The sequence below is a fragment of the Antechinus flavipes genome, chromosome 4 (assembly GCF_016432865.1).
Source record: "Antechinus flavipes isolate AdamAnt ecotype Samford, QLD, Australia chromosome 4, AdamAnt_v2, whole genome shotgun sequence".
NCBI classification, from domain to species: domain Eukaryota; kingdom Metazoa; phylum Chordata; class Mammalia; order Dasyuromorphia; family Dasyuridae; genus Antechinus; species Antechinus flavipes.
Window position 1 is genome coordinate 289,229,483 of NC_067401.1, and position 15,024 is coordinate 289,244,506.

The following is a 15,024-nucleotide window of genomic DNA, read 5'->3' on the forward strand; positions in this document are numbered from 1 at the left end:
ACAATTATGAACTATCCATGGTACTGATTATCTGGATAGCATTTGGAAATTTTCAAACATATTTCATAATTTAGCATTATACTATTTTAATTATTTTTTGATCCAGATCTGTGACTTAATCAGATGGATACTCCTGACAAAAGAAAATTCTCTATAAATACTATGGGCCAGGATATAAATACCATGGCTCTAAGAATATAGACACAAAATTGAAATAGCCCCTTTCTTGAAGGTCTTTATGAATGCCTATTCACAGAAATAAAGTATAAAAAACTGAAAGGTTTACACCAAATGACAATGAATGTGATATTATAATATTACATTATAGTATGCATATAAATCATGATTTTTAAAAAAAGACATTACCTGGGTTTTTCAGGTGCATCAGAAGGATTACTGCAAAATGGTTCTTGGTAAGTAGTTTCTGCGAGGTCATGATCTAATAAAGTTGCCATAATTTCTTCCCGACTTGGTGGGGACATAAGTGGTTTCAGAATATGAGCAGTTCGAGGTGTGAAACCACCATTTTTGGATTGTGAAGGAGAGCTTGTGGATCTTGGTGAACTGTCAGGAGTTGGTGTTAATATCTCATTATTTCTTGAAACATATAATTCTAAATCTTCTGAAGCTGCATCTATAAGTTCACCATCTGGAGATGATAATATTGCAGTAAAAGAGGTATTAATGGAATCAAGGGACTGTCCTGTGTCAAAAGAAACTTCTTTTTTAGCGTGGCTTTGAATCCAGTCTGAATCGCTTGGCTGTGGAAGGCTAAGAAATACTTCTTTGCTTACTGAATTCCTACTCAATATGGATTTCTCATTTACACAGTCACCTGGCTGCTGGACACAGAAGGAATCCATTATTGAATTAGATCGAGATGGTAAGGGGTGTAAACTGTTTTTCCACTGATTATGTCGATGATTCTCATTGCTTTCTATGGGTGGCTTATCAAAAAGTTCAGGACTTAAAGTACCAGATCTAATCCATGAGGTTGGGTCCGTTGAATGATGTTTGTTTTCATCACAGTTCTGATTATCATGACTTAAAAACTCGCTTTCACTAGTTTGTGCAGGAAAAAGATCTTGAACTGCATCACTAAGAAACTTCTGTGGCAAGTTCTGATCAGCTGGGACAAACTGACTTCCTGAGTAGAAACTGCAAAATCCAGTTTGTCCTATGGTATTAATATCAAAATTGTAATTATGTTCCGGTGACAAACTATCTTCAAGTGAATAACAACTTTCAAAACCTGGATCTGAAAAAAAGATGGGACTGTCATCAGAAATTGAATGGTCTATTTGACCTGTATTCTGTAAATTCAGAGAGTCTAATTTTAAAAGTTTTGGGATCGTCTCTTTAGGTTTTGTAGTTCTTGGAGTTCGAGGTTTTCTTGGAGATGTTACTGATCGTGATCTTTTGACTGCTTTATTAGGTTCAACAGAACAAGAACCATTTCTGTTCAGTTGAGATTTACTTGATAATGGGTCTTGCATAACATGTACGTTTTGTGCTTTCTGTTGTCTTTTTTGGAGTAATTCTTTCAGAACTGCTAATCCAGACTGTCCTTCCCCAAATGCAGCTGCTGACACATTTCGATTTTTACACTGAGAAAGTGCCTTGGTTTGTGAAATTGCTTCTGACAGTGATCGTTGCTTTACTCTTTCAGGTTTGAAACTGGACATATCCAAAATAAATCCCCTCTGTTTTTGCTCCCATGCTATTTGTTTTATTGGACTTCTCAAGGAAGTAATTAAGCAACTGTTAGGCAATTGAAGAGATCCATGGTTTTCTTCTGAGGTTATATGGAGAGGGGAATAAGGATCAATATGCTTTGAGGGTTCTGGCATGCAAACAATATGCTGTTGACTGTCTCTGCAATGCAAAAAATCAGAGGCATGTAGCTGATCTGATTTTACTGATTCTAAGGAACTATGATGATCACTTAATTTTCCCATAGATGACAAATTTTTTTTTTGTGAATTTGTATTTTCTTCTGTCTTTGTAGACATCATACCCAAAGATAACGGTGTATTCTGTGTTACCTGAGACAAATGATTGGAAAGGTCAAATATATTACTTTGAATTAAAGTTGACTCCTTTATGCTAAAAACAGCACTTTGATTATGGGACCTTTGAGCATTAATTTTTGAAAATTCCTTTCCAGGACCCATAGGTGTAGAAATTACTGATGAACATAAATCATTTTGTGGAGAAGAAAACACTTGCAAATCTATGGATTTCTTATTTTCTAAGGAAGAAGGAAAGCAGCCTGGTGACTTCTGTTGTACATTAACTATTGAGGGAAGAGCAGTTGAGAGGGGATATATAGTAGCAGGGCCAGGCACTGATACATCTTTCTGTTTATGAAGTGGCTGGGAGCTGCCAAAGTTGTTGGAGATCTCCGAGAGATCTTGGTGTTTTAGTACAAACTTAACTTCAGCACTAGTTTGTGTGTTTATTTTTTCATCTTTAAATGTTATATGCTTTCTTGGGGTGCTACCTTTCTCATTTGTTTTTTGTTTCTGCTTCGATCTAGGTTTTTTCCTTCCATCCTCTCCTTGCTTACGAGCTTGAGTTCGTTTATTCCTTTTCTTAGTAACTACAGAGGGATTAACAAGTTTTGTTTTTGACCTCTTAACCTGAGCTTTTGTTCGACTATTTTTCCCCATACTAGAATTAAGAGCCTTGCTGTTATATATATTAGGACCTTTAAAAAGTAATGCATCTTTGCTCGAAGAAGCTATAATTTCTTCAGCTCTTGGATCTGTGGGAGACCAGCAGCGAGGTGGAGAAGAATTCACAGGACTTGTGCTTCTCTCAGAAAGAAAACCAAGTTTAGACATAACATCACAGTAATTCAAGTCACAGTCTTCAGTTTCAGCATTATAAGATGGCGAAGGAGGAGAAAGAATAGTATGTGACCGTTTTTTCCTAAAAGACAACGTTCTTTTTATAGTTTTATTATTTGTCTTCTGCTGTTTACCAGTCTTTTTCTTTGTTGACTTATGTTTTGCTTTCCTTCTATGACTTTTCTTTGGTGTTAATGGATAAATGGGGTATTTGGTTGCAGGGGAGTCAGGAACTTTTGGCCAAAAATCCTTCAAAGGTGCAAGCTTTTTATACAGGTCCATTTTTTCCTCTGTAAGTATTACCTGTTTCTCTTTAGAATCTATTTTTCCTAGCTTAACTAGCATATTTTTTCTCCCTCTAAATCTATTAATAATGATATACTTAATAATGACAGGTGGCAGTTTTTTAGACATTTTCCTCCGTTTTCGAGATTTTAGAGATCCATCTAAACTTTCACCAATCTCCACTGACTGAGGTAGGCTAATTTTTGAGTTGTGTGTAACAAAGCTTGACTCACTGTCTTCAATCTCATAATTTACTTTACGTTTGGCTCTAAGCGTGTATTTATTTCCAAAAAGTCCAAAAGATTGCTCAGATTCCAAAGTTCCATCTCCAAAGTGACAGTCAATACAACTATCAGCAGGTGTTTTATTTTCAAAAGCTTCACGAGCAACTCTAATTACGTCACTGGATAGAGCATCATCTTTCTCAGAATTAGTACCACAAGAGTTACCTTGCATATAACCACCTTCCTTTGTGGACCCAATATCATTGATATTGGTAAGATTCTCCTGATGATCTGTAAGTTTCTTTTTATTTAACTTTAACCGGGACTGTTTGTTGCCAGGTTGCAGTTTATAGGTTACAGGGGATAGTTTTTGTGGCCTACTAAGACAATTAGAAAGAACAACACTTGGAAAAAACATATAATGTGCTGCTTGCTGGCTGAGGCTTGGTTTTTCAGTCTTGTGTTCTTGAAATTCTTCATATCTAATTTTAAGTTTATTGATTCCACCTTCATCATTGGCACTTTCTACAGAATGCACCATAGTTCTACTCTCCCCTGAGCAAGACACTAATTCACAATTATCAGTTAATGATGAAGGAAAAAAATTATTTAGAGCTGTGCTGCTACCTTTTTCAGTTCCTTCAGAGGACAGCTTATTTTTTGAGTGACTTAGATCAGAAAAATTGAAGTTTTTTCCCAATGTACTTTCACCAATGTGGCGACTCATATGCATAAAAGAGGCATCTTTTTCTATCTTTCTAATGCTGGTATACTTTCTACTTGGTATTTGTCTATTCAAAGATGAAATATCTTCTTCATAGTCAAATATACTACTTTCACAGGAAGAAACTGCAAAGATTTCTTTCTTACTATTTTCTTTATGAGAGTTTTCAGAGTGGATAGTACTGCTTAAAGATCCTGGGTACTTCATGGAATAAGTGCTTTCATTTGTAAGAGAATGGACTGTGTGGTCAGGTCCTGTTTCTATGTTGTTTGGCTGTGAAAGATCTTCTATTAAATCCTCCTTATTCAAAACATGGGAAGAAAGGGCACTTGTGTGTTTACATGGAAAAGTAATTTTAGCAGAAGATGGGGGTTCTAATGTAGCAGCATCTTTGTGAAAGATGGAGGTCTTAACTGACATTTTGCTTGTTGCAATAACAGAGGAGTGAGTTCGGGAACTTTCATTGTCCAATGGATTGTCTGTAACAGAAAATTAAATTAATTATTTTAAATTGTCCTTATTTCTAAAGATCTGCTTTAAAATGCCTTTTTACAAAAAGATATAATCATGATGAAAGGGAACTACACAAAATCAAACACTTATGCTAACAATTACAATTCACAACAATCCACTACTAAGAAAACTTGAAGTTCACAAATTATTACAACATGCCTAAGAAGACAATATGCTTCCAAAATTTTCCTTATATCTTAGAATTATATTTTCCTCTTTTTTCTTATAAAAGATCATATAGCATAATGACAGAAGGCCTAACCTTAAAGGCAGTAAGTCCTGGGTTCTAGTCCTGCCTCTGACATACAGAGGCTGTTTGATCCTGGACAAGTCATTTATCTTTTCAAGGCTCATAGGAAGCTCTGCAAGATGTAGTAATAGAGGCGTTGCTAATCTGCATTTGTGTAGGGAGATAGTTTTCTTCTCTATAATGATGAAATCAGAGGATGACAACCTCTCTTCCCTCCCTAATGATATTTTCTATTTCTATTATCTAAGAGGTTCAAATGGTAAATTCCATTTTATAATTTCTTCTTACTTATTTTGTTGTTGTTTTTCAGTTGTTTCTGACTCTTTTTGGCCCCAAATGGAGTTTTCTTGTCAAAGATATTGGAATGGTTTGCCATTTCTTTCTTCAGAAGATTAAGAAAAAGAGCGATTAAGTGGTTTGCCCAGGATCACAAAGTTAGTGAGAGTCTGAAACTGGATTTGAACTTAGGTCTTTCTGACTCCAGACCCAGCACTCCATCCACTGCCCGTGGCTGCCTTCTAATTACTTAATTACAAAAACAACACTATCACATAATTTCCCACAAAAGTCAGTTTCTCCTCACTGTGCAGAATTCTCCCCCTATACCCTTTCAAAAGTGTGAATATGCTCAGAAAATGTGAAATATTTTAATAATAGGAAGGTAAACCTGCTAAAGAATTATCACTTAAACCTTACCTGGGGAAAGAATAAATTATTTTTTTTATTTGCTCTTTGGGCTCATTTTTCTTCATTGACTACATAATCAAGATGCTTACATCTTATTGGATAGACAATATATAAATCTATAAAATGAATACAAGTTATTTAGGGAGATGGGGTTTTATGTAGAAGGTTAGACTTGAGCTGAGTTTTGAAAGAAACAGTAGTGTTAGGGGCAGCTAAATAGGGCAGTGGATAAAGTACCAGCCTTGAAGTCAGGAGGAACTGAGTTCAAATCTGGTCTCAGACACTTAACACTTCTAGCTGTGTGATCTCGCTTAAACCCAATTGCCTCAGCAAAAAAAAAAAAAAAAAAAAAAAAAAGAAAAAGAAAGAGTATAGTACAAGATATAAGTGAGGAGGGAGTGCATTCCAGGAATGGGGGAAAGTTGGTGCAAAGGCACAAGCTGTGGTAAATGCCATTAATCTAATTCTTTTTCACCCTAATTTGGGGATTAGGAGAATGGAGGGAGGAAAAAGGAAAAAAATATATATTTCTTTTACCCATGAAACTTAAAATTAATTTAATCCTAAGACAAATTTGCCTCTGTATTATCATTTAAAATAGAAGAGAAATTTCCAGGTTTTTTTGGGAAGGAAATAATAAGCAAGCTGTTTTTCTTGTTTCCTTTCTAAATTGCATGACCTAGAATTGGAAGGGAACTCGGAAGTCACCTATTCAAATTTCAGATTTGGTGGGGATGAGATGGGGCAGCAGGATATTTACACAACTGTAGTCATTTTGTATACTGATTTTGGGGCCTAATTTATTGTGAACATTTCATATAAGTTTTTTCATGCTTCTTTGAATTCTCCACTGTTTCTTATGGCATATTATATCTAGGAACCAAAATTAGTTTAGCCACTCTCAATCAATGATCATTGATTTTATTTCCAATTCTGTGCTACTCTTAGTTCCTCCAGAAAATGCTGCTATGAATATTTGGGGACTCTCTGTCTTTGGAGTAAAGGATGCCATTTAGTCTCAACTCCTTCCTTTACAGAAAATGAAGCCAAGAGAGATTGACTGAATTGCCCAAGGTCAAATAAGTAAAAGATCAGATCTGAACCCTTGCCCACTGACTCCAGAGGCAGGGAGCTTTCTCCTGCATCAAATGTATGAAATATAATTAATACCTCAGAAATCCATACACATTTTAGAAGGCAATCTCTTCCAAAGGAAATATATTCAGGAGATAGAAGAAATGCATACAAGACCTGGTCTGCTCTTACTGCTAAAGTTCAGAATTTTTTTTTTCAGTCAGCAAATTTTAAAAATAACTTTGTTTACTTACCACTGTTTTCATCTGCTGTTCCATCTAACTGAGGTATAGAAAGATTAGCCAGAAGCAAATTGTTACCACTCCATTCCATTTCTTCCTCTGAAGAAGAATCTTCCTCTTCAGTTGAACTTCTATGGATATTTTTACATGGTGATCTAGAGAAGATTAAGATTTATTCATCAGTATGACCAAAGCAAAAAACATTTACAGTTTAGACTTACAGAACATCGCTGCAATTCAATAAAAAAGGATGAAATTTTAAATTTCTAAAACAAATAAGGATAGCTTCTGCGAATTTTTGCTTTACTTGCATATCTACTGTAATCACCTTAACATCGATTCTAATAAAATGTTTTCTGAAAACAAAAGGCAAACTGAAATTATAATTTTTAAAAAAAAATTTTGTTTTTCCTCCAATTATATATAAAAATAATTTTAAACATTTTTTAAAAGTCCTGAATTCTAAATTCTATCCTCTCTTTCCTTCCCTCAAGATAATAAGAAATATGATATAGGTTAGACATATACAATCATGTAAAACATACTATTATATTAGTCATTCTGTGGAAGAAAACGAACCAAATGAGAAAGAAAGTAAAAAGTAATATATTCCAGTCTTCATTCAAATGCCATCAGTTCTTTCTCTGGAGGTGGATAACATTTTTCATATGAAAAATCTTTTAATGATTATATTTTAACAACTATGTATCTTATGATTACTGACCCTTCACCATAATAGAAAAAACATAATTCACTATAGCAGAAATATAGTAGTCTATAAAATACTCATCAGGAGAAGTTGGGGTGTTGTCAAATGTTAGGATGCTAGCCAAATGTGGAGTCGCTTTAACTGTAAATGGTAAACAACTGCCTAGGCCAATACTAATCAAATTGTGGGTCATATATGTGAAAATCATCATGGGAGAGTTTGAAGGGACTAACAGCTGAAAAGTTCATCTGGTATAAGTTCAGATCAATCTAATGTTCTTACATACCAAAATATTTTTGGTTTGCTATCACTCTCTCCAACTCTGTGTCAATTACAACTTTGATAAACACACCATCTATATCTTTTATAAAGTCACTAATGCTTTTTGTGTTTATATTACAGATATTTCAATGGTTCCTCTAGTCCCCACCACCCCACTGAGGACACAAAATTCTCCATTGTAACAGAAGCATTTAAGCAAAAACACCAATATAGTGACAGTATGCAATAATCTGTTCCAGCAGCCCTCTCAGTCTCTTTTTGTATGTAGAGTGGGGAGTGGGGTTGGTGGGAAAGCAGGAAACAGCTAAGGAAGGATAGAAAGGGAGAAAGATTTCCTTTATTATCTGATCTCTGGTATTTTTACTGTTTTTTCAATTATTTGGGGATTAAATTTTTTTTTATGATTTTTTCATTTATATTGTTGTAGTTGTACATAGGAACATAGACTTAGAGCAAGAAGGGACTTCTGATTTTGGTTTGACTTTCTCAATTTAAAGATAAGAAAATGTGTAATGAAGTTAAGGGCCTTAATCACAAACAAATACACACACACACACACACACACACACGCTCCTCTTCATTTTATGTATTTTGCTCTATATCAGTTCATAAAAATCTTCCCATGGAACTGAGCATGCATTGTAACATAACATTCTCACTCTTTTTGTTGTTGTTTGTTTGCATTTTGTTTTCTTACTCATTTTTTTCCCTTTTTGATCTGATCTTTCTTATGCAGCAAGATAATTGTACAAATACATTTACATATATTGGATTTAACATATATTTTAACATGTATAACATAGATTACTTGCCATCTAGGACAGGGGATGGGAGGAAGGGGGAGAAATTTGGAACACAAGGCTCTGCAAGGATCAATGTTGAAAAATTATCTGTGTATATGTTTTGAAAATAAAAACTTTTAATAATTAAAAACAAAAAACCAAAAACAAATAAAAAAAATCTTCCCATGTTTCTTTAAATTTCTCAATAGTATTCTATTACTATTACAGTCAAATACCATATTATATGGCATTCTACTACTATTATATTCATATATCAGTTTTTCAGTCATTACCCAATGGAGAAGCACTATTTGTTTGTAGTTCTTTGCTACACAAAGAGTACCACTAGGAATATTTTGGTACAATAATGTATTTTTGTATCTGACTCTGACTTTCTTGGGGTATATAATCAATAAAGGAACTGCTCAAAAGGTATGGATGAATAGTTAAGCAACTTCTCTTGCATAATTCCAAACTGAAATCTAGAACAGCTCTAACTTTTCAACAGGGTCACAAAAAACAGTACATTGGTATGCTTGTTTTCCCCATAGTTTCTTTAGCTTTGAATGATTATGTCTTTTGTCATCTTTGCCAATTTGCAATGGCAAATGAGGGGTGAAACCACAGAGATGATTTAATTTGTACTTTGCTTATTATTAGTGATGGGTCATTTGCAGGTTGTTGATCTTATTTTGAAAACTTCATATGCTCTGACCTCTTATGTACTGGTGAATGGCTCTTGGTGTTATATTTTTATGTCAATTCCATACATATATTAATTACCAGATTTTATTGATAAACATTGCCTCTGATACATACTGGCCATATGCCACTTAACCTTTGGTGCTCTGGGGAACTCTCTAAGAATTTAGGTTGCTAGGAAAAAGCTAACTTGCATTAGTAGAGGAAATTCTTCACTAGATGGAATGAGTGCCCATGAAATCACAGGTATAGATATTATTCATAGCCTTTGGGTTTTGTTTTGTTTTTTAAAGCAATTGGGGTTAAGTGACTTGCCCATGTCACACAGCTAGGAAGTGTTAAATGTCTGAGACCAAATTTGAACTCAGGTCCTCCTGACTCCAGGGCTGGTGCTTTATCCACTGCATCACCTAGCTGTCTCCATAACCTCTTTAACAATTACAAGTTGCCTAAAAATGGAATGGCATGCCTTGTGACTTTACAGACCTACAATGGGTTACACTTTAAAAACTGATTGTAGGTAAAACTATTGACAGGCAAATATATTAAATACATTCAGTGGAAATAAGAATTTATTATCAACCAACTTTCAACCCAATTTCCTAATAACAAAAATATAAAGAAAAATTGGCGGGGGGGTAGGAGGGTGGGAGGAGAAGGGAGGAAGGGAAGGTGCCTAATGGTCCTCATAATTACAGTGTTCACCACAACTTATTTTGTTCTTCTGGAGAATTTTATGGTTTTAATGCCAGCTCAACATATCTTCATTTACTCTATTTGATCAGCAGATTCAAAAAAAAAAAAATACTGTTTTCTAATTTTAATCCTTGGCTTTATTTTCACTTGACTGGCATTGTGTTATATTGTTCAGAGACTCAGTTCCTTGACCCTTGAAGATGCAACATTACCTACTTCAGTGAGAATTAGTTTCTGATTTTCTGATAAATCTGACAACCTTTTATTGAGTATCACAATGCCCTTTTTTGAAAATCTCCTGATGCACTAAAATTAAAAAGCTATACTAGCAGGTTTATAAGCAGGTTTATTATTTCTTAATAAATCAGAAATGTGCCTTTGATATTTGTAAAAATTCTTGTCTTATCTTAATCTGTTTTTGAATGCAAAAAACCTCAATGATTTACTCAAGATCCAATGAACACTTAAGTGACACAATTTCTGTCCCTATATGCAAAGGCTATACTTCAAAAACAAAACAAAACAAAACAAAAAAAAAACCCAAACCCTTCCATGTTATTCCCATTAGCTCATCGTGGCAGGTATAATGAGAGAGGCATAATCAGATTTATATAATAAAATTTGGAAAATACCAAATAATAGTAGAAAATAAGGGTTCATATTGGGGGACTAGGTGTTGACAGAAAAAAAAATAAGAAAAGTAGAAAACCATGCAAGAAGAAGAAAAGGCAAAAAGAAACTGAGGACCTATGAGAAAGAAGGTTACAAAACCTATCTATAGTGTGGTGGAAACTGAAGAGAACATTAAAACATCCTATCTATTTAGATAAAATGATTATATGATATAGTCAAAAAATTTGTTAGACCGATAATTTCTTCACTTTTCAACAGTGGCTTCGGCATTATTGTCAAAATAATAATGCCTCTGCTATCTATGTTTTTATTCAAGGAAGAATAATTATTAACTTTATATAGCACTTAAAGTTTGCAAAACACTTTACATATTACCTCACTGAACTTTCACAATTACCCTGAGAGGTCTATGTACTATAAGTATATGTATAAGATCAACTATTCCTGACATTCAGGAAGAGTGAAGGTGATATGGAGAAAGAAAATAGTTCTGAAGATCTGAAGGAAAAGAAGGCACATCAAAGTCAATGGAAGAAACAAACTGGTCAAAGAAAATCATTTTGAGAAAATACAATGTTGATATATAATATAACCGAAATAACTAAAATAATTAACAAAAATAATTAAAAATAAAAACAAATTACCTTTTTTCGGCACTATGTTCTTCAATATTGCTGTCCCATCTTTGAGACATCAGCAAACTAAGCTCCATTTCTTCTTTTTCTATTTGTGGTTCATTTTCTTCATCATCACTATTGTGAAGATTTCTAGAACTTCCAAAGGAAGGATGTGAAGATGAAATGCTATGTCTTTTCCCTTGATATCCATCACTTTCCAAACCAGCCAGAAGATGCACCAAAGATTCATCAGGACTGCTATCCACTACAAAATAAAAAATAAGTGAATCTCCTTTGCAGCTCCTTCAAGGGCCTCTGCTACTCACACAATAATACATATGTATCTTAGTAGGTGTTTCAAGCATATCATTAAACATAAATTATAAAGCAAAGACTAAAAAGAAAAATAATTTTCTACCTTCATTGTTTTAAATATGCCAAATACACAAGTTTTTTGTTAACAGACTAAAGAGTTTATTTTGATAGATAAATCAAGAATAAGGAAGCAATTAAATGATTAGAACTTTAAGTTAATTAAAGGCTTCTATCTCAAATGATCTTAGAACGTGTCTTTCAAATCTTAGCTCAAATACTATCCCTCAAATGACATAGTATTTGTAAAGCACTTAGCAAAATGCCTGTCACATAGTAGGAATTTAAGAAATGCTTATCCCTCCTTTCCTCTCTTCCTCCTTCATATATGAGAGCTTTCCTGATTCCTCTCCCCATCTATTACTGTAACCTTTCTTCCCACTATCTTGAATTATATCTTGTATTTATTCTGCAAATGCCTACAGATACACATGTTGTGTCCTCCTAAAAAATAGGGTCTCTTTGAGTGAAGAGACTGTTTAATTTTTTGTCTTTTAATTCTCAGAATCTAGTACAGTGACTGGAACATAGCAGGTGTTTGTTGACTGACTGATTTTGTCCAAAGAGAAAAGAGTAGACATAATTGCTGGAGTCACTGAATCATGTAATTATAGGCATTCCCACTATAAACAAAGCCAAGGGAAAGAAGGAAACTGCATCTAAATGGAAAGATGGCTCATGATTACTCTGATTATAAATGTAACAGATATTAATATTATTGTCATAAATAATATTAATATTGATTAGAATACTTTTATACAATTGTCACAAGACTAGAGAACTCAGGAGATGTCTTAGTGGAAATTTGACTAACTGCTAGAAAGATAGAGAGATGGCAGACCAAGACATTATCAGTTTAGAATATGAACTCCTTTGTAAAATTTAACAAAGCAAGGGAAAAAGTAGATGGCAAAATTAGCTTTAAGAAAGACTGCAAATACCCTTTGATCCAGCAGTGTTTCTACTGAGCTTATATCCCAAAGATATACTAAAGAAGGGAAAGGGACCTGTATGTGCCAAAATGTTTGTGGCAGCCCTGTTTGTAGTAGCTAGAAGCTGGAAAATGAATGGATGCCCATCAATTGGAGAATGGTTGAGTAAATTGTGGTATATGAACGTTATGGAATATTATTGTTCTATAAGGAATGACCAGCAGGATGAATACAGAGAGGACTGGCAAGACTTACATGAACTGATGCTAAGTGAAATGAGCAGAAGCAGGAGATCATTATATACCTCAACAACGATACTGTTTGAGGATGTATTCTGATGGAAGTGGATCTCTTCCATAAAGAGAGCTAATTCAGTTTCAATTGATCAAGGATGGACAGAAGCAGCTACACCCAAAGAAAGATCACTGGGAAATGATATAAACTGCTTGTTTTTCTTCCCGGGTTATTTATACTTTCTGAATCCAATTCTCCCTGTGCAACAAAAAAGCTGTTCGGTTCTGCACACATATATTGTATCTAGGTTATACTGTAACCTATTCAACATGTAAAGGACTGCTTGCCATCTGGGAGAGGGAATGGAGGGAGAGAGGGGAAAAATCGGAACAGAAGTGAATGCAAGGGATAATGCTGTAAAAAATTACCCTGGCATGGGTTCTGTCAATAAAAAGTTATTAAAAAAAAAAAAAAGACTGCAAAGAGAGCCAATAAAGACATCCCAAGGAATTTTCAATAATGATGACTGGCAGTTATATAGTTTTTGCAAGGTATTTTACATATGTTATCTTATTTGATTCTCACAACAATCCTGTAAAGTAGATGCTATAATTATCCCCATTTTACAGATGGAGAAAATGTTAAATGACTTGCTGAAAATTACACAACTGGCCAAGTGCCTTAGGCATCTTATGAACGCAGATCACATTTATTTCTGTAGGTCATTTACCAAGCAGTGATAACATTTATTCTTAAAGTTACAAAAACATAAATAGTCTATAAGAATCTTAAGTACCAACTTAAAAGGTTACAAGGTTATATGAAGATTTTACAATCTAAATATTTACAACATACACTTGAAAGTATAAAACACAGATGGTTTACTGGTATATCTCAGAAAGACACTGTGCATGGATGAGCTGCGCTCTTAAGTGAATAGGAGGAGGAGGGAAGGCAGGATGGATTTTGGAAAATTACTTGGTATCTTTAATAAATTCAAGCTTCTCCTTGACACAAAGACACATCTTTTAAATAATCTTCTTTTGATAACAGTGTATGGCTGTGAATCATGGAATGACATAACTTTGAACTTTGAATTCAAGTTGAAGGTAATCCAAAGAGCAGTAAAATAGTACATGCTGCCTACTACCAAATGTACAAGAGCATCAGTGTAAGATGTCATTAAAGAAATGAATGGGGGGCAGCTAGGTGGCCCAGTGGATAGAGCACCAGCTCTGAAGTCAGGAGGACCTGAGTTCAAATTTAACCTCAGACACTTAACACTTCCATATGTAACCCTGGGCAAGTGACAACCCCAATTGCCTCAGAAAAAAAGTATGGGAAAAAAAAATTATGGATAATAGAGGAAGGAGTGCTTGAGGGCTTCCTTTGTAGCTATAAGGAAGACATATAAAGGAAGGTCCATCAGAAAACTACTTAGCTCTCTATGGAGAAGTCATGAAAATTAAAGTACAGAGATTATACAGAAAGAACTAGAATAGGTTTCAACACATGTCACTATTGACTAGAGAAATGCAAATTAAAACAACTCTAAGATACCACCTCACACTTAACAGATTAGTTAATATGACAGAAAAGAAAAAGGATAAGTTGAAGGGATATGGAAAATTGGGATACTAATGCATTATTGGTGGATTTGTGAATTAGTCTAATGATTTTGGAGAATAATTTGGAATTATACTTGAAGAATTATAAAACTGCATACCTTTTGTTTCAGTAACACCACTACTAACTCCTGTATCTTAAAGAGATCAAAGAAAAGGGAAAAGGACATATTTGTACAAAAATATCTAAAGCAGCCCTCTTTGTAGTGGCAAAAAATTGGAAATTGAGGGTATGTCCATCAATTGGGGAATAGCCAAACAAGTTGTGGTATATGATTGTGATGATTCAAATACTCTTGTACTGTAAGAAATGATAAGCAGGATAATTTCAGTAAAACAGACTCATATGAACTCATGCCAAGTGGAGTAAGCAGAACTAGAACATTATACACAGTGACAGCATTATTGTAATAATAATCAACTATGAATGACTTAGCTACTTCGATCAAGACAACGATCTAAAATAGTTCCAAAGGATCCATGATGAAAATGCTATCTATCTCCAGAGAAGCTGATGAATTCTGAATGCAAACTGGAACAAACTAAAAAAATAATTTTTTTGGGGGGGGTCTATGTTTTCTTTTACATT

General features: G+C 34.2%; 1 protein-coding gene across 1 annotated transcript in view; it reads right to left on the reverse strand.

Annotated features, from left to right (window-relative positions):
- Positions 1-15,024, reverse strand: part of REV3L (REV3 like, DNA directed polymerase zeta catalytic subunit) — a 253,915-nt gene that overhangs the window by 101,480 nt on the left and 137,411 nt on the right. Inside the window, exons 11-13 of the mRNA XM_051997548.1 lie at positions 11,300-11,537; positions 6,864-7,006; positions 367-4,564 (exon numbers count right to left, since the gene is read on the reverse strand). Of these exons, the coding sequence (XP_051853508.1) occupies positions 367-4,564; positions 6,864-7,006; positions 11,300-11,537 (4,579 nt within the window). The remainder of the gene's footprint in view (positions 1-366; positions 4,565-6,863; positions 7,007-11,299; positions 11,538-15,024) is intronic.